General features: G+C 43.6%; 1 protein-coding gene across 50 annotated transcripts in view; it reads right to left on the bottom strand.

The window, feature by feature from the left end:
- Positions 1 to 20,364, bottom strand: part of APC (APC regulator of Wnt signaling pathway) — a 181,070-nt gene that overhangs the window by 82,539 nt on the left and 78,167 nt on the right. For 7 of the 50 annotated variants that reach the window (XM_008248397.5, XM_070075975.2, XM_070075993.2 and 4 more), the window contains exon 1: positions 8,774 to 8,899. The exons of 31 other annotated variants lie outside the window; for them this stretch is intronic. Coding sequence is in view for 2 of the 19 variants with exons in the window: in XM_089334786.1 (XP_089190912.1) it covers positions 8,774 to 8,848 (75 nt within the window). In the remaining 17 variants the exon portion in view is untranslated. Of the gene's footprint in view, positions 1 to 8,773; positions 8,942 to 20,364 lie in introns of those variants that run through there. 12 more of the 50 variants (XM_051834510.3, XM_070075995.2, XM_089334788.1 and 9 more) reach the window with 4 other exon arrangements.

Here is a 20,364-nt window from a genome sequence, read left to right as displayed (position 1 = left end):
GTGCCGCCTCACTCCTGCTCTCCACTCCCTGCTTGTGGTGGAATGAGAAGGCCATGCCAAGATGGCCGCTGGCAACAGAAACTGCCTGGCAACAGAGTGTGATTGGTTAGGGCATAGACTGCCCCTTGACCAGATTGGCTGCCTTGGCTATATAAGCTACTGTAGCAACTGAAATAAATGAGTCTGCAGGCTGCTTGCCTCAGGTCTGCTTTCACCCTACTCCCAGGGTCTGTGTGGTGACTCTGCGCCTCTTGCCCCTACCACACTCTTCATCTCAGAAACGAACCCACAGCAACACCTGCTACATCGGCCAGCCTGCTCCAAAGGTGAACTGCTGACACATCCACTGCCCCAGGCACCTCTTGCTTTCTGTCCTAGGGCATCTTGGACACACCTTAGTGAGTGTTCCGACACTCATGCAAGTACTACCCCTATAGGACTGAACACCTGATAGGGCAATTCGTGATCCAATGAGACTGGGAACCAGGTACACAGTTCTTTCCCCTGGGTGGACAGTTCCGAGGCACATGATTTCTCAGCAAGTCCTGGAAGGTCAAGTCACTACTGTGCAGGGTGCTGACATGTGAGCTTACACTAGCTGTCCCTCCTGCCATCACTCTCTCCAGGCCTGGACTTGTATGACCTTGATCTCTTTCTAAAGTAAAGTACCCCACATAGGGCATCTCAAGACTCTCATCCACAGGAGACCTAAGCTAAAATACAAATTGGCTACAACTCAAGGGCAAATGTGGGTTCACAAGCATGGACACTGGGTAGGCACTGTGGTGCTGCTGGGAAATAAACGCACCCCCCATGCTGCAGTGCTGATAAGTCCTCCCACTTCTGCTCTGGTCCAGCTTTCTGCTAGTGCATCCTAGGAAGAAGCAGATCACAGTTCAGGTGCTTGGGTTGCTTCTACCTACAGAGAAGACCTGGAGGAGTTCCAGGCTCCCAGCCTCACCCCACCCATGGTGAACATTTGGGGAGTGAACCAGCAGACAAAAACGTGTGTGCAACTATGTGTGCGTTACTCTGTCTTTCAAGTGTGTGCATTACTCTGTCTTTCAAGTAGATGAAAAGACTTTTTTTTTTTTTTAATAAAAAAGCACTGATAGAGTTCCTATGGGAGCCACATCTTGTTCAGAAAATGGAGGAAAAGCATTCAGAATGTAAAAGTTTAATAAACTTTTTAGAAAGGTATTTGAGAGTTGACATGATTGTAACAAACACAAATGTGAGAGAAGAGTAATCCAAAAGACACAGCATGATCAAAGGTCAGAGGTTGGGAAAATGATACATATTTGCAGAAACATCTAGCTAATTTAGCTGAAATTCAATGTGGCGACATCAGTGGAAGATGGACTAAAAAGATGGTGTAAGAGAGAAAACATGGGCTGGAACAACACTGGCCAGGTGACTTCACAGTGTAAGGCAGAGCACCACAGAAACAAGGTTACAACAGCCTGCGTGGCAAGCAGGCAAATTTAAATAATGCTTCTCAATTTCTACTACAGACTATGTCAGAATTAGTGAATACAATAACATACATTAAGTGATAATAAAACCAAGACTCTAAAATAGCAAGCGGAAAATATATTTCAAAAGCAATTGAGGCTGGCACCATGGCTCACTTGACTAATCCTTCGCCTTGTGGCGCCGGCACCCCGGGTTCTAGTCCCAGTTGGGGCGCCGGATTCTGTCCCGGTTGCTCCTCTTCCAGGCCAGCTCTCTGCTGTGGCCCGGGAAGGCAGTGGAGGATGGCCCAAGTGCTTGGGCCCTGCACCCGCATGGGAGACCAGGAGGAAGCACCTGGCTCCAGGCTTCGGATTGGTGCAGTGCGCCGGCCGTAGCGGCTATTTGGGGGGCAAACCAAAGGAAAGGAAGACCTTTCTTTCTGTCTCTCTCTCTCACTGTCTAACTCTGCCTGTCCAAAAAAAAAAAAAGCAATTGATACATTAAATTACTTTAAACAAATATGATGATGAAAATTTAAATTTACCGCAAGGGTCAGCACTGTGGCATTAGGTTAAGCTGCGTCTACAATGCCAGCATCCCATATGGGTGCCAGTTCAAATCCTGACTGCTCCACTTCTGTTCCAGCTCCCTGCTAATGTGCCTGGGAAAGCAGCGGAAGATGGACTAAGTCCTTGAGCCCCTCACCCATGTGTGAGACCTGGAAGAAGCTCCTGGCTCCTAATGGGCCCAGCCCTGGCTGTTGCGGCCATTTGGAGAGTGAATCAGCAATGAAAGATCTCTGTTTCTCCCCTCTCTCTAACTCTGACTTTCAAATAAATAAATAAATCTTTTAAAAAATTTACCACAAGAAAGTAACATTCATTCACAAAAGCATAAATACCTTAAAAAAAAAAGCTTCAGCTTGAAAAGATAAAGAACTCTATGTGTCTGCCTATAGTAAACATAATAATGGCCCTACAAAGATGTCCACATCCCAATCCCACAACTTAGGAGTGTGGCTAATGACTTTGCAGATGTGATTAAGGAACATGAGGCAGGCTCTCCTGGATCCCTGGGTAAACCTAAGGTAATCACCAGGGTTAACAAGGAGGCCAGAGCAGGCTACACGACACCAGCAGCAGAGGGTCAGATCAGGCAGTCAGCATGCTGGGAGCACCAATGATGGAGAAAGGTACCACAAGCCAAGCAATGCAGGTGGCTTTGAGAAGCCGCAACAAAACAAGGAAATGGGTTCTTCCCTAGTGGTTGTGGAGGAAAACAGAGCTGTTGACGGCCTGACTTCGACCCAGTGAAAATCCACTTCAGATTTCTGAAGCAGGTCTGTAAGAAAATAAATTTGGGTTGCTTTAAACAATGTGTTTGTGGAACTCACCACACAGCAGCAGGAAACAATTTATCCTTCTTAGGGATAAATTCCAGTGCAATCTCACTGGTACACGTAAGATCTTAAAATATGTCCACAAATTCTCTGACTCCACTCAGTCCACAGGTGGAATCTGACTGTCTTGTGTGGGCAGGACATGATGACTCATTTCTAATAGGACAGATATAGTGGACAGGATGGTGCTTCCCTTCTTGCTGTGGTGGCTGGGAGAAGACAGCCACCATGAAGATACTCAGGCAGCCCCACGCAGAGGCCCATGTGTCGGGGACTCAGGGCCCCCTGCCAGTGGCCAGTGAGAAACTGACATCGTGTGAGTGAGCTGTGTTAGAACTGGATCCCACAGTCTAGCCAGGCCCTTCCAATGTCGGCAGCCCTGGCTGGCACTGGGACTGCAACTACAAGAGAGGTCCAAAGCCAGGCCACCCAACTCCTGAATTTTTTGCCCCACAGAAACTCTGAAACAGTAATGTCTGTTGTTTAAGCCACTAAGTTGTGGTAAAATGCATTATCCATAAGGCGTCTCATATGAGTATGTACATACCACATCAGTGTTTGTGGTAAAAACTAGGATCTTCACTGAAGGAATAGAGACAGATAACAGAGAATACTACACAGCAGAGTTAGCATCACACACTAGATGGACATAACACAGACAGAACTTTAAAACAGTATCAAGTTTAAAACATTCAAAATCATAGAAATTCTAAGCATCACAAACACAGAAGGAGTGGGCAGCTAGCCTAGTGACTGAAAGGCCCCCATCCCTTATCAGAGTACCCAGGTTCAATCTGGTTCCACACTCCTGACTCTGCCTTCCTGACAATGCACACTCTGTGAGGCAGCAGGTTTTGGCTCAAGTGACTGGGCTCTTGCAACCCACATGGTAGGACCTGGATTGTGCCTCCTGGCTTTGGCCCAGGCTCAGCCACACCACTGCAGGCATTTGGGGAGTGAATCCCAAGATAGGAGTACTCTGCCTTTCCCTCTCTCTCTGTCTCTCAAACAGACGAAAACATGTCAGAAAACATGTCAGAACAAAACAAAACAGTCTTGGGCACTTAGAACAGCAAAAGCAGGGCCTTCAAGATTGTATTCCTATAGCAAATACACAGGAGCGTTATTCACAATCGAAAAAAGACAGAAGCCACAGAAAAGATGGAAGCAACAGAAGAGTCCTTGACAGATCAAGGGATAAACAAAATGTGATATAAATATGAAATGGAACATTAGCCTTCAAAAGGAAATTCTGACACATGCTGTAACATGGATGCACTTTAAGACACTATGCTAAATGAAAAAAGCCAGTCACAAATGGATAAATATTGTATGATTCTTCTTATACGATAAGGTTGCTAGAGTAGTCACATTCACAAAGATGTAGGGGTAAGCACCTAGACTACAGACACCAGTGAAGAGACCACATCCCAAACTGAAATACCTGGGTTCAATACCTGGCTCTGGCTTTCAAACAAAACTAAATTAAAAGAAAATGCAGAGGAGAGAAAGAGTTGTGGTGACTGCCAGGGATTAGGGGACGGAGAAATGGGGAGTTACTGTCTAATGCATACAGAATGTCAGCTAGGGAAGATTAAACCGTTCTGGAAATGGGATGGTAGTGATGGCTTCAGATGAAGGTGAATGTATTTTTTAAAAGTTTATTTATTTTCATCTACTTGAAAGGCACAGCAACAGAGAGACAGAGACACACACAGAGGGTCTTCCATCTGCTGGTATACTTGACAAATGTGAGCGACAGTCAGTGCTGGCCAAGGCCAAAGCATGGAGCTAGGAACTCCATTCAGGTCTCCCAAATGGATGGCAGGGGCCCAAGCATTTGAGCTATCATCTACTACCTCCAGATGCATTAGGAAGCTGGACTGGAAATGGAGTAGCTGAGACAAGAACTGGCACTCTGATACGAGATGTGGTTATCTCAGGCAGCAGCTTAACCGCGGTGCCACAAAGCCCTGTGAAGATTTTTAATGCCACAGAATTGTACTTTTAAAAATGGTTAGGAATGTTGACTCTTATATTTTATCATTAAAAACCTTTTGAAAACTTCACAAACTGTACAAAAACAGACATACAAATGATGCTAAGCACTTCACAAGAATTCATGCGTATTTAAGAATACATCTGAGTGTGTGCATAAGGGAAGCAGAAGTGGTCAGGGAACAAAGGGGAGAAGGCTGCCATGTGCAGACTCACAATGCCATGACTTGCTTTACAAAACGATTTCTGAGAACACGAGATGCCCCCTACACCAAACGAGGGCTGGCATACCTTTCCTTTGTAACAGTCAACCTGCAAAGACCCAGACTTGTATCACTGACTGTTAGAGCAAAAGGGTGTAGAAATCACTTCAATTAACCTTCTCAGCGCACATACTTCAAAAGTAATTAACTTTTCAAAATATATGTGATTCCAGGCAAATTTTATGCAAAGGCACAGTGCTTCAAAAAGCAATCCATCATATTCCTCTGAATTGGAAGATATTTTATATTGTATAAACTTAAAGATCCTAAGAGTAATCAAAGCAATCAGCATTGCTTTGCAATACAACTTCAACTAGTTCTATCACAAGTTTCTTAGAGGTTAGTTTCCACATTTTCTTTGACTCTTCAGCATCATGCCATTTAATAAGTACTCAAAAATATAGTGAATGTATTTCTTCAAGTGTTATTCATCTTTTCTAAACCATAATGCAGCATCCCATCTTATGTGCTTGTGTAGACAGGTTTTACTCACACTCTAACACACAAAAAAAGATGGAAATCAAAATTGAAGAAGACATTTATTTAAATTTATATAAAAAATGATTAAATTGTGTGAAAGTAGTTACAGTACAAAATGGGGAAAATGGTAAAAACAAAACCCCACTGAGTGGGTGGACATTTGGCCTACTAGTTGAGAAGCCTGTGTCCCTTAATGGAGTGCCTGGAGTAGCTGGAGCACCCAGCTCTGGCTCCTGACTCCGGTTTCTTGCTAATGCAGACCTGGGGAGGCAGAGCAATGGCTCAAGTGATGGGGCTCCTGCCACTGACATGGGAGACTGACTGAATTCCTGGCTTTCGGCTCCAGCCTGGCTAGTTCTAACTCCTGTAGGCATTCAGGGAGTGAATCAGGGGATGGGAGCTCCCTCTATCAGCTTCTGTCTCTTTCTTTAATAAAGAAATCTACTGAACACTTAATGCAACTGAAAAACATCAATAATTCTGACTCCATTCATAAAGTATACTTATGAATATTTAACTTGAATTCCTTAATCACATAATTCTGGCTAAAGTTGATTAACAACAGATAATTTCAAAGACTCCTAAAGCCAACAGCTCAAGCATAAATTATTTTATATATGTAAAGAATAAAATCAACATGTCTTTAGTTATTTACTTCTTAATTTCTTTAAAGATTTATTTATTTCAAGGGCAGAGTGACAGAGAGGAAGAGACAGAGACACACCATCCATCCACTGTTGACTCCCCAAATGTCCACAACAGCCAGGGCTAGAAAAGGTTGAAGCCTGGAGCCAGGAACTCCATTCAGGTCTCTCACGTGGGTGGCTAGAACCCAAGAACTTGGGCCATCTTCTGCTGCCTCACACATGCATTAAGCAGGGAGCTGGTCAGAAGCAGAAGTGGGTTTTGATCCGGGCCCAAATGGGATGCCAGATGCCACATGGTAGGTTAACCCTCTGTGCCACACTATCTGCCCCTAATTCTTATTTGGAAAAATATCTCAGTCTACTGTTATTCTATTCAAAAGTACTCATGTGATTAATAAGATGACTTTTTAAAAGTAAATTTAGGAATATTATGAAAACTGCTGCCTATTTGCTTAGTTAACCAGTATTTTATAAAACATTCTGTAGTTAAAAATCTACTACCAAGTACGTTTTTTTTTTTTTGATGAGTGATTTGTCATTGATTTCCATTGCTTTTTTAAAATTCTTTTTAAATTTTTTCCATTGCTTTTCAAATCATTTCTGTTATATATTATTTTTCTAGGTAGTAAGCAGCATTATAAAATAGTTTTATAGGGTTAAAATAAAATAGAAAAGCTAAGTTCTTCACATTCTTATACAATACATGACCCTGGATAAAGTCACAAGATATCTGATTAGGAGTATTTTAACATTTAGAATGAAAATAATCCAACACTGAGCTGCTTAAATGGTAAAATGAATTAATTTATGTAAAAATAAGAATTTTGCAGATTCTCAGGAATTATACTAATAGAGATTCAAGGACTTGAATAGTATTAGTTATCAAATTTCATTTGGAGTTTCAAGGTGACATCTTTTAATTCCAGTCAAGTTTCTCTCAGATTTAAAACAGACCCTAAGTACTATTATTCCCAAGATCTATCATGAGGTAATCAGTAAAACAGAAATTTTTTTAAAAGAGTAAAATTATTTTATCAATTAACAATTTATAGTTCTATTTGTTCAAGTCCAATTCCTTATTATCTTGAAAAAGTTACTGAGACAAAACTGTAAGTTCTCTTCAGACCTTCTACTCCACAAATGCTATGTAAGAGGCACCGTCACTGATGTGGAGGGCTTTGCAAAGCCCTTGCCATCCTCCTTCAGGGAGCAGGGTGGCATGGCAGGCTGGTTACCATGAATATGCATAAAGACTGGCACTTAAAACTATACTCAATCTGAAAACACACATTTTTTTAGACATTTAAATAAAGGGGTAAATAAGTACAATGAAAAACACTTTACATCAAAAGTATTCACTAAATAGAAGCACATCCTTAAAAAAAAGCTATGGTATTTTATTTAAAATATTTGCCTGTACGTCATTCAGTGATATTTAAAGTAGCCAAGAGAAATATAAAATTACTTAATACAGATTTTAGATACTAGGCTTATGAAAATTTGTCATTATTTTTCACAAAGAAATTTGCATTATAAAATGATTTGCTCTTGAATGACCTAATTAATGGCATAAAAGCTACTACCAACAAAGAAGATTCACTATTTCATACATAATTTATTAAGGTTTCCTACAGGATTTATGTTAAGTCAAACATCTGAGCATCTCTTTTGTGACACAGAATCAAAGCGTCCTATACATTCCCCTGTCACCTACTCGTAACCTGGCCTCCTGCCTACTGTAAAAAGCAGGCACGATGTTTTCCTCTTCAGGCCGCAGTGATACAGGACGGCTCTGGTCAGCGGCCTTCTACCCCAGCATCTGCTGCAAGGCTGCCTCTTCCTCCGCAGCCTGACGGGGAAAGCAACGCTGCAGTCATCCGCAAGCAGCCACGACGCTGCACTCCCTGACTAACAAAGGCACCGCACCTTTCCCAACACGAGCAGTCCACTTGGTTGTTCCGTAAAAGGCAGCACGCTCCTGGCGACAAGACCTCACCAGCCGACCCCAAACACCTCCAGGCGCCAAGCCTGCGTCCTCCCCTTCCCCAGCCCGGCAGCCCCTATACTGGCTGCACTGAAGTCAGCCATCAGCAGCAGCTTTGTGTCCCCTCTTGGCTACCACTGCACGCGTCCTTGGGCCAGGGAGGAAGGAAGCCTTTCAGAGGGCTGGAGCCTGCGCTCCTCGCCATGAATGTGCTCCATTCTTTGTCGTCCTCCACCGTCTCCTTAGATACTGCTATTCCACACTACTCGGTCAACAGGCAGCCTAAAACAAAACCCCTTCCAGCTGCAAAGCCAGCAGCCTCCCCTGAACTTCTCCCCCTCCCCCTCCTTCCTCTTCTGTCAAAACCCTGGATGCAGGCGCAGGAAAGCCATCCCCCTGCAGCAGGGGTGGGGGCGACGCCCCTGCCCCCCCTCCCCGCTAGGCGCAGCCGTGGCCGCGGCCAGGCCAGCGCTCGCGCTCAGGCAGGCGAGGGGACGCGGCTCCCCTCCCCCGCAGCCTGCCTGGCCACCTTGGCTCCAGCACCTACCCCATTTCCAAGCTCGGCAGCACCTCCATTCCGTCTCCAGCGGCACCCGGGCGGGCTGCGCCAATACAGCCACATGTCGGTCACGTGTGCCCGCGCGCAGCCAATCGGCAGCCGGCCGCGGAGCGGAGCGCCCGGAGACGCGTCCACGGACTCCACGGCCGGGCCGCTCGCTCGCTCTGCCCGGCCGGCTCGGACCCGCCCTGCCGCGCAGGCCTCCCGGGCGCCCCCGTGATGGGGGTGGGGTGGCAGTGATAAAGGACATCTCCTGTGCCAGGATGCACATGTCCGCAGCCTACAATTCTGTTAAATAATTACAATGAGTAATTTTCTATTGGAAGTCACTGACTGTTAGTCACGCGAATGATGCGTGAATTACAAATACAGTTCCCAGAAAGGCCGTGGTCAGGACCCGGAGCCACCCGGCCTGGGTCCCTCCACCTCGGCGACAGTCTGCGCCCTTCCAGAAGGGAACAGCGCGCTCACACGCGAGCGCTTTCAGATCCTCACACAGTCCATCTGTCAGTCACCAACCTAAGGCTGACCTGGAACACCTCAGTGCAAATTCTATAGCCCATCCGATGTAACCACGTGTGCTTACAGGACTAATTTACAAATCAGGAGGGAAATCCACATCCCCAAGAGGTTAAGCCCTGCTGTGTGTGTGTGTGGGGGGGGGGGTTACAGTATCTATTTAAATTTAAAAAGATACCAGGCTTCAGGGTTTTAAATGAGGTACGTTTACTACTCTCTATTCTAAATTTCTCTCATATATGAAAAGAAGCTATTAGCGTATGTGAGGCAGTTCATAGAGGCAATCCTTGGAAGGTAAGATTATAGGGTGATTTCTGCTTCTCCTTTGGGTTTCTGGATTTTTTTAAATTAGTCTCTTATAATGCCTGGCATGCGTGTGTAGCAAATATGTCTTAAAGACGTGTTGAATAAGCAAATGAATGACTTCAACACTGACCAAATAATACTGTAATTAGAAACACTATATTCTAGGAGCTGACGCTGTGGCACAGCTGGTAAAGCCGCCGCCTTGCAGTGCCGGCATCCCATATGGACGCTGGTTTGAGTCCAGGCTGCTCCACTTCCGATCCAGCTCTCTGCTTTGGCCTGGGAAAGCAGTAGAAGATGACCAAGAGCTTGGGCCCCTGCACCTGGGTGGGAGACCCAGAGGAGGCTCCTGGCTCCTGGCTGCGGATCGGGCACGGCTCCGGCTGTTGAAGCCAGTTGGGGAGTGAATCAGTGGATGAAGACCACTCTCCCCCTCTGCCTATTCTTCTCTCTCTCTGGTAGCTCTTTCAAATCAAATAATAAATATTTTTTTAAAAACAAGAAACAATATTCTAAAGTCTAAATACATTTAGAAGCAATTTCCCTTCATATTTGAAATAAGCAAATATGTAAATCAACCTGACTGTATCCTCAATCTCTGATGAGAATGAATTCATTTCACAAAGGCTTTCAGAATCCTTTCTTAAAGTGCACGACTCACAGCACAGGACTTAACTGTTTATACAGTCACTGATTGCTTGCGACAAACTCAGACTAGACCATTTCTCAGAGCCAGAACTTCCAGAAAGAGGAAGTTCCTTTCAAAACAAAGAATATATTTCAAAAACTCCCCAAAATATATTACTTCTTAGATGGTAAGATACAACTAAGTCTATCACTCTTGACCCAAACAATGGCTCAAGCTATTATGTGGTAAGCCAGTTTGTAGCCAAACTATTTGTCTAATTTTTAACTAGCTATGTTGTAGAAATCAGTTAGTAATTTAAACAACAAAGTTTTACAGAGAGTTATATGACCATTACATGTTCATTAACCATCATGCCTCAAATACAAAACCAGGACAATCTAAAAACTCGACATTTTATAATGATGTCAACTGAATTACTAAGATTGTTCAAACCAGTTTTCTTAGTACTTCCACAGAAGTGTGCTTTGAATCCTATGTTTAAAAATAAATTCAGGGGCCGGCGATGTGGCACAGTGGGTCAAGCTGCCGTCTGCAATGCCGGCATCCCATATGGACACCGGTTTAAGTTCAGGCTGCTCCACTTCTGATCCAGCTCTCTGCTATGGCCTGGGACAGCAGAAGATGGCCCAGGTTCCTCGGGCCCCTGCCCCTGCATGGGAAGAAGCTCCTGGCTTCAGATCGGCACAGCTCCGGCTGTTGCAGCCAATTGGAGAGTGAACCAGGGGATAGAAGACCTGCCTCTCTCCGCCTCTTCTCTCTCTGTGTAACTCTTTCAAATAAATAAATAAATAAATCTTTTTTAAAAAAATCAGCTATTTTAAAAACTATAGTTAAAAAAAGTTAAAAGTTACAATCGCCAGCGCCATGGCTCACTTGGCTAATCCTCTGCCCGAGGCCCCAGCACCCCAAGTTCTAGTCCCGGTTGGGGCGCCGGATCCTGTCCCGGTTGTTCCTCTTCCAGTCCAGCTCTCTGCTGTGGCTCGGGAAGACAGTGGAGGATGGCCCAAGTGCTTGGGCCCTGCACCCGCATGGGAGACCAGGAGGAAGCACCTGGCTCCTGGCTTTGGATGGGCGCAGCACGCTGGTCGAAGCGCGCCAGCCGTAGTGGCCATTTGGGGGGTGAACCAACGGAAAAAAGGAAGACCTTTCTCTCTGTCTCTCTCTCTGTCTAACTCTGCCTGTCCAAAAAATAAATAAATAAAAAATATACAATCAAAATATACTGGGCCATATTTGAATACAATGAAGTCTTAACTGAATTTGTGTTCACAGGTTTGCACACGTTATCCGTAATTAAGCAAACATCTAGCCATTTACACGATACATGTCTATGTACTAAAGATATTTTCTGATCACAATGAAGTAAATTTTATATTAAGGTTGTTTTAAGGTTGTACTAACAAACATCCTCTATTTCAAATATCAGTGTTCATTATGATCAACTCTAAAAGAAAATTTCATAAATATGAATACATAATTCACTTTTAAAAAGCCTTCTGAATCTCTTTCGGCTTTTAAAAATATAAAAAGACTGACAAAATAGGATTAATGGAATCCTTATTGTCTAAAATCTAGCATTCCATTTTTCACAAGACCTATTTTGTCTAACTTAAGACTTTAGTTTAGGCCGGCACCGCGGCTCACTAGGCTAATCCTCCGCCTTGCGGCGCCAGCACTCCAGGTTCTAGTCCGGGTCGGGGCGCTGGATTCTGTCCCGGTTGCCCCTCTTCCAGGCCAGCTCTCTGCTGTGGCCCGGGAGTGCAGTGGAGGATGGCCCAAGTGCTTGGGCCCTGCACCCCTGGTCTCCCATCTTCCACTGCTTTCCCAGGCCATAACAGAGAGTTGAATTGGAAGTGGAGCAGCTAGAACTTGAACTGGCACCCATATGGGATGCTGGCACTACAAGCAGTGACTTCACCTGCATACCAGAGTGCCGGCCCCAGAATTTTAGTTTTTATCCTTCAATCTCTTTCCTCTCTAATCAGCAGACATCAAAATAGTTTCCTACACTCCGGTTCAAGAACATTCCATGGCCTCCCACTGCTGACAGTGGAATCCAGAAGGTTTGGAGGTTAATCACAGAGTGCCCTAAAGGGCATGTTAATCAGTGTTCCTCCACTAAAATACTTCCTAAGTGTATTAACTTGGCTGTGGTTGCCACAATAAATTACCACAAATTTAGTGGCTTTAAGTGGCACAGATTTAGAATCTGATCATTCTGTAGTCCAATAGTCCAAACAGAGCATCCTGGAGGCTCTGCAGGACAGTCTATGTCCTTGTCTCTGTGCTCACAGCCCCCTCCCTCCACCTTCTCAGCTGGCAATGGTGGGCTGGACCCTCACCCTGCAGGACTCTGACTTTGTTGCTACTGTGGTACCTCCTTCTCCCTTATTTTCTTATACCTTCTTTCACTCTTAAGGAGCCACTTTAAAGACCCTTATGTTAGACTCTTAATAATCATTCCAATGTCTGGTACCTTAATTCCGCTCAGTCACATAATCTAACATATTCACAGGTTTTGGGGAATAAGGCACATCTTTAAGCCATTAATCTGCCTACCACACCACAATGGTGAGTCCAACAATTTCAGAATTTGCATTCTGTTATCTACTGTTATCTCTGTTATGGCATGTGTTACTCCTTTACTGATCCTGACTACAAAAATCTCAAGGGTGGAGCCCACATTTGATTTCATCTAATATTTAATGGTGTACATCCAGTATTTTTGGCATTAACATGAGTTTAAGGAATGACTTTAAATTAAGTACAAAAGACTTCCAATGAAGATGTTCTGACAGGCTAATAGTAGAGCAAGGGCTTAAATGAAGTATTTTGTTAAAACTCTAGACCCTGTAGGAGCCCGTAACTTGCCTGTTCCGGGTACTGCTTTAGTGAGTATACCATAATTACGTGGTAAAGGAACTTCACAAATATAATTAAGGTAATTAATTAGCTGATCTTCAAAATGGGAAGATTATCTCAGATAGACCCAATGTAATCACAAGAGAACTTAAAACTTCAAGTCATTCACTGGCTTCCCAATGAAATGAGAATAAATTTTAAAATTTGTTACCTTGCCTTACACTGCACAGTCCAGCTCCTGCCCTCAACACTTCTACCTGTCCCCATTCCTCTCTCATGCCTTGGCAAAACTCTGCTCCCACAACCCCAAAGGTTTCAACATGAATGCCCTGTGTTCCAAGATACTTTGCAAGACCACCTTACCAACACTCGTGAGGTCCTCAAACCATCTACCATCTCGTGATGTTTTGTAATTTTGGCATTGGAGATCTAAAAAGTTCTATCTATATATTTATTTAATTTTGTTTCTCTCATCATAGTTTCCCAAACTGAAACATTAATTGCGCAGGAACCTAGACTCTCCTCAAATGCTATTTCCCTCATATTTTTAAAAAATTTAAAAATTTATTTATTTGAAAGAGAGAGAGAGAGAGAGAAAGAGATCTCCCATCCACTGGTTCACTCCCCAAATTGCCACAACAGCGAGGCAGGGCTGGGCCAGTGGTAGAAGCAAAAATTTTCTGGCTAGGAGCCAGGAGCTTCATCTGAGTCTCCCACATGGGTGCAGGAGCCCAAACCCGTGGGCCACACTCCACTGTGTCCCCGGGTGCATTAGCAGAGAGCTGGTCAGGAAGTGAAGTAGTGGAACTTGAACTAGAATCCATATATGATGTCAGTGCTTCAGGCTGGTGCTAACCAGCTGCGCCACAGCACTGACCCCATTCCCTTGCACCTTCAACAGTGCTTGGGGATGGGCGTTTGGTCTAGTGGTTAAGCTGCTGGTTGGGACACCCACATCCCATATCAGAGTGCCTGGGTTCAAGTCCCAGTTCTGCTCCTGACTCCAGCTCTCTGTTGATGTACACTTTGGGGGGCAGCAGATGAGGGCTTGGGTGGTTAGGTACGGCCATCCACATGGAAAACATGGATTGGGTTCCTGGCTCCTGGCTTCTGTCTGGCCTGACCCCAGCCACTGTGGGTATTTGGGGAGTGAGCCAGTCATCACAGCTCTGTCTTCTTATCTCTGTCTCTCTAATAAATGATTAAACAAATAAAGGGTTTAGTGCTTTCTGGTCATAAATGAATGTAGATGATGTAATGCATAAGACATCAATTTATAATTTGGGAGGTGACTAACACAGGTATCCCAAGAGTTTTATGACAAAGCAACACATTCTTGAAGAATGGAAAAAATTAGATAGTTTCTGACTAGCTAATCAAGAAAAGCTTCAGAGACAAAGTAGACCTGGAGAATATTTAGCAATTTTTCAGGGTAGAGATTTCAGCCTTGTCCATTAGGTTAGGTTAAAAAACACACAGCTCCTATAGACAATGAAAATATGTATATGTTCCACATATGACTAGTTCACAAACACTAACTGGACCAGAAGAGAAATAATCAGAAATAGTATGCAAACCATTATTCATTCATGCCAAATGTAATACTGAAAAACCTTTTCAACTGGAAAACATGCCTCCAAAAATCATCTATTCTATTTATTTAATGTCATTTTGGAAATTTTGATAGCAGTTACTTTCTTTTAAAAATTTTAAGCTGTTTACTTGAAAAGCAAGGGACAGAGCCTTCCCATCCTTTGGTTGACTTCCCAAATGTTTCCAATAGCCAGGGCTGGACCAGGCCAAAGCAAGGAGCCAGGAACTTAGTCTCCCACTTGGGTGGCAGGAACCCAACTACTTGAGCCTGGCAGGGGAAACCAACTACTTGAGCCATCATTGCAGCCTCCTAGGATGTGTGTTAGCAGGAAGCTAGAATCAGAAGTAGAGCTGGGACTAGAACCAGGTACACAGATTTAACAGGCAAAACACCTTGATCTCTGCACAAAAGGACTACCCCCGGTTATTTATTAATTTTATGCCATCAATAAGATGAAAAACAAAATGGTCTTTGGCAACCATTTTATTCAATTAATAAGATTAAAATATTTGTATAGAAATAAGAAATTTTAATAAATAAATTCTTAAAATGTCCTAACTTGGCAAAACTCTAGTTTCACAGCCCACAATGTTTTCAATTATCTTTTCTTTAGGAAAGAGAAAAATTCTGGCACTTCATTTAGCCTAACAGTTAAGATACTCACATCCCATACTGGCATGCCTGGACTGGATTTCCAGCTATGATTCCTGCTCCAGTTTCCCATGAATGTAGAAGCTGGAAAGCAGTGGTGATGGCTCAAGCAACTGGGTTTCTGCCTCCTACATGGAAGACTTGGACTGTGTTCCTGGGTCCTGGCTCTAGTCCTGGCCTGGCCTCCTGTGGATACTTGGGGAGTGAACCAGCAGATGGGAGCCTACTCTGTGTCTCAAGCAATTTTTTAAGTTCTAATTTCATTAAAAAAGTAAATATTTAAAACAAGATTTTATGCTTGCCTATGTATTTTTTAAAGTATGTCTTTTTAATATTTTTTTAAAAAGATTTATTTATTTATTTGGGAGGCAGAGTTAAAGAGAGAGAAAGGGGTCTTCCGTCCGCTGGTTCACTCACCAAATGGCTGTACCAGCCAGAGTTGGGCTGATCTGAAGCCAGCAGTCAGGAGCTTCCTACGGGTCTCCCACATAGGTACAGGAGCCCAAGCACTTGGGCCATCCTCCACTGCTTTCCCAGGCCATTAGCAGGGAGCTGGATAGAAAGCGGAGCAGCTGGGATTTGAACCTGTGTCCATATAGGATACTAGTGCCACAGGCAGAGGCCCAACACACTATACCACAGCACTGGCCCCTTTAAATTTTGATCTTCACCTAACATATAAAAGTTACATGATTGTTCCCAAAGGTATAATTTTACAATATAACTTTATAAAACATATTTATAAAGGTATCATTTTAACAATAAAGAACTCATGGACTTAAGCTCACAACAACAGCATCAAATGTTTAGGGTGTCAGAGTGATTTCAAGAAAGAAGAGCACACAGAATGAGTTTTTTTTTTTTTTTAAAGACTTTGTCCTAGGAAAACAGAATTAAAAATTAACACTGCATTAACATGAAATGTCATGAAGTGCCTAGATTACTTAATATATCAATTACCAGTTTATAACACATGAATTGGACTGTGGAATATATCAGAACTGATACAGGAAAACAATTTTAACTGATATTAAAACAAAATTTAGTGCACATGAAATGATAACTATAGTTCCTAATAATGGTGTTTATTTACTAGAGCTTGAAACCTAAACACTGGGTCTTCTATTCTAATAGCACTATCTCCAAACTCTTACTTAAAGGAGTGGGAAAACTAAAACAACTTTTTCAACATTCTTTATTACTAACTGCAGAAGGCATTGCCTAATACTATAGTATTTTCTTTCTGGCTGTTTTCCCTTCCTCTTGCTTTATGCTAAACTTTATTTTTTTAATTTCAATTCATTTATTTGAGAAACAGAGAACACACCAATCTGCTGGTTTACTGACCTAAACAACGGGTGAGGCCAAAGCCAGTAGCCAGGAACTCCACCCAGGACTCCTATGTGGGTATTAGGAAACCAGTTACATGAGCTACTACCACTGCTGCCTTGAAGGGTCCACATGAGCTGGAGGCTGGAGTCAGGAACTGGAGCTGGGAACTGAAGGCAGGCACTCCAATTGGGTTGCAGGTGACTTAATTAGCATTCAGACCACATGACCGCCTGCCCCTGAATTGTAAACATTAAGGCAGAGCAGAGACTGCACTCCTATTTCACTTCTGGATGTCTCAAGATCAATGTATGCTAGTATTAGTTCAAACTTCAAATCTACCTAGAATTACTGGACTGTGTTAATCAAATCAGAAAACTCTGGGTCACTTGGATTGCTTCCTAATAATACTGTACATACAGATTTATTTTAAGGATTAGGAAAATGAGTCACCTAATAATAAAAGTTTTTAATGAATATTTAATATAATGTTTTAGAGGGAGAATAGGAAAATCAAGACAATTTTTAATAAAGGTAATTTTTTATTTCAATATAAAGTTTTAAAAAATAAAATAAGTTAAATGCTCTTTGCCAAGTACTCTAGGTTCGGACAGAATTTTTTGATGTGTCACATAACTTTCACTGAGGGTTAGATTTAAAAATTGTACTAAACTTAATTTCACATATTTTATATTCAAATACTTTTTTCAATATACGTCAGCTATCAGTAAGCACCTTGATCCCAAGCCAGTCTGTACCTCACATAATAGGATATAGGCTTTTTCCTAAACTCTCTCCAAAGGAGGTCAGTTATTTAACCAAGACAAGCAGTAAGCAGTTAAGATTTGCTCAATAAAAGACTTGGGACTTGATATGTGTTATTTCGTAACAAAGAACACAAAGTTCGTTTAAAAAAAAGTCTCCTCTGCAGTGATCACACAATTTGGCAGGGTCCATCAATCACTTTTTCATAGAAACACTCTACATAAAATCTTGTTTGTCTAGAAGTTAGAAAGTTGGCTTTTCGAGGCCGGCACTGTGGTGTAGTAGGTAAAGCCACAGTCTGCAGTGCCAGCATCCCATATGGGTGCCAGCTAGAGACCCGGCTGCTCCTCTTCCGATCGAGCTCCCTGCTATGGCCTGAGAAAGCAGTGAAAGATGGCCCAAGTGCTTGGGCCCCTGTACTCGCGTGGGAGACCTGGAAGAAGCTCCTGTCTCTTGGCTTCAGATTGGCCCAGCTCTGGCCGTTGTGGTCATTTGGGGAGTGAACCAGTGGATGGAAGATTTCTTTCTCTCTTTCTCTGCCTCTCTGTAACTGCCTTTCAAATAAATAAATAAATCTTTTTTTTTTTTTTTTTTTAAAGAAAGTTGGCTTTTCCTCCTCCTTATGAAACAATTTTCTTCTAACACTGCTCTGGTATTGAGGACAATATCCTGTGTGAGTTTTTTTTTTTAATAATTTTAATTTTTATTTTAATTTATTTTTATTTTATTTTTTGACAGGCAGAGTGGACAGTGACGGCCGCTGCAACTGGCACACTGCGGCTGGTGCACTGCGCTGATCTGATGGCAGGACCCAGGCCCTGCACCCCTGGTCTCCCATGGGGTGCAGGGCCCAAGCACTTGGGCCATCCTCCACTGTACTCCCTGGCCACAGCAGAGAGCTGGCCTGGAAGAGGGGCAACCAGGACAGAATCCGGCGCCCCGACCGGAACTAGAACCCGGTATGCCTTGTAGAAAACCAGGATGGAGTCCCTGCATCCTGGCTTTGGCCTGCTCCAGCCCCAGCTATTGTGGCCATTTGGGGAGTAAGCCAGCAAGTGGAAGATCGACCTCTCTCGCTCTTCTTTTCAACTAAATAATTTTTTCTTATTTCTTTGACAGGCAGAGTCAGACAGTGAGAGAGAAAGAGAGAAAGGTCTTCCTTCCATTGATTCACCCCCCAAATGGCTGCCACGGCCGGCGCTGCACTGATCCAAAGCCAGGACCCAGGTGCTTCCTCCTGGTCTCCCATGAGGGTGCAGGGCCCAAGGACTTGGGCCATCCTCCACTACACTCCCGGGCCACAGCAGAGAGCTGGACTGGAAGAGGAGTAACCGGGACAGAATCCGGCGCCCCAACCAGGACTAGAACCCAGGGTGCCGGCGCCGCAGGCGGAGGATTAGCTTAGTGAGCCGCAGCGCCAGCCTGCGAGAGATGTTTTTAAAATAATGGAGAAACTTAACAGGGGTTTCCTCTGGGTTAGTAGAATTGAGTAGCATTTTTCTTTTACTGCTTCACGCTTTTTTATTTTAATAGCTGCCTGTACCACTTTTACAATAACAAAAAAGCTCTATGCTATACCTATTAAAAAATAGTCTGCAACTGCCTGGTGCTAAAAAGGCCTGCCAAAATTAGTATTTTCTACTTGTCACAGCACTCAAATGGTAACAAAATCAGGGCAAACTCATGAAGGTCCTTATGATCTGGCCTTTCACACCTCTCCATCATCCTTACCCAGCTACACGTCCATCACAGGGCTCCCGTGCACCACCAGCAGTTTACTATTTCAGTTGCGAGAGGGCTACTCTGCTCATCTTGCTAATGCGGATTCATTTTTTTATGACCCCGTTTAGATAACATCTCCCAAAAGTCTTCCCTAATTCTCCTTGCCAGAGTTAGCTCTTCCTTTGTCCCCGCCCGTTTCCAGAAATGCCTGTGCTTATCAGCTATCTCAGTGACAGCACACTTGGCGTTACCTGTGCATTGGTCTTTCTCACTCAGGTACTCAAGGACAAGACTCCTATAACCATCACCGTACTCTCAGCAGTATTCTAGGGCTCTGCCTGGACCAAGGTATGTGCTCAAATGACCAAGGCAGGGATATGAAAGAACTACTACTCTCATACTTTAAGGCCCAATTCTGTGAAGCTGCCTCAAAATACCCTAAACAGTCAGGTGCTTTGCCCTATAAGCTCCCACAGTGCCTAAATTATCAATATCTATCCCCACAACAGACTGAGTTTCTGAAGATTAACTCTGGTTTCATCTTCCCAACTATATAAGCACTGTCCCAGGAGAAATTATAAAGTGGACATTAATTATTTGATGAGTACATTACGAGTAAACCTTAAAAACACAAGTGAATCAAGAACAAGCATAGGGTAGCTGCTTATTCCTCCTCTGTTGTGGTGTGGCTACAGTTTCCACTCAGCTGAAATCTGTTGCCAGTGTAGTGGAGTTGGGAGGAGAGGCATTGAAGAGGGGAATTAATGTCTTTCTCCTAAGACTGGGTTTGTAAGACTGAACCTGTTCTGGAGGGCAGGTTTCCCTTCTGTCTCCTCTACTCCAGACGTGCCCACTTGCCTCTCAACGTGCTCCTGTCATTAGATGCCAAGTACCATACTGCAATACAGCAGCAAGAGGCACTTGCCAAATGCAAATGCCCAATCTTGAGCTTCCCTGCCCCCCAACTGTGAGCTAAATAAACCACTTGCTACAGTAGGATAAAATGCACCAAGACACAGTCTTTACTAATAAGAGACCATAATGCACTAAAAACACTTTGTGCTTGCTTCAGGATTAGGGATAGGGAGCCATTAAAAGATCAAACTGAGGCAGCTTTCTGGCACAGCACTTAATGATGCCACTTGGACAGGGAGGCACTATGTCCCCTATCAGAGTACCTGG

The sequence above is a fragment of the Oryctolagus cuniculus genome, chromosome 6, assembly GCF_051225735.1.
Source record: "Oryctolagus cuniculus isolate XC-2025 breed Fujian yellow rabbit chromosome 6, ASM5122573v1, whole genome shotgun sequence".
Classification (NCBI taxonomy): Eukaryota; Metazoa; Chordata; class Mammalia; order Lagomorpha; family Leporidae; genus Oryctolagus; species Oryctolagus cuniculus.
Note: the sequence above shows the minus strand (reverse complement) of the source record. Positions and strands in the feature narration are given on the sequence as shown.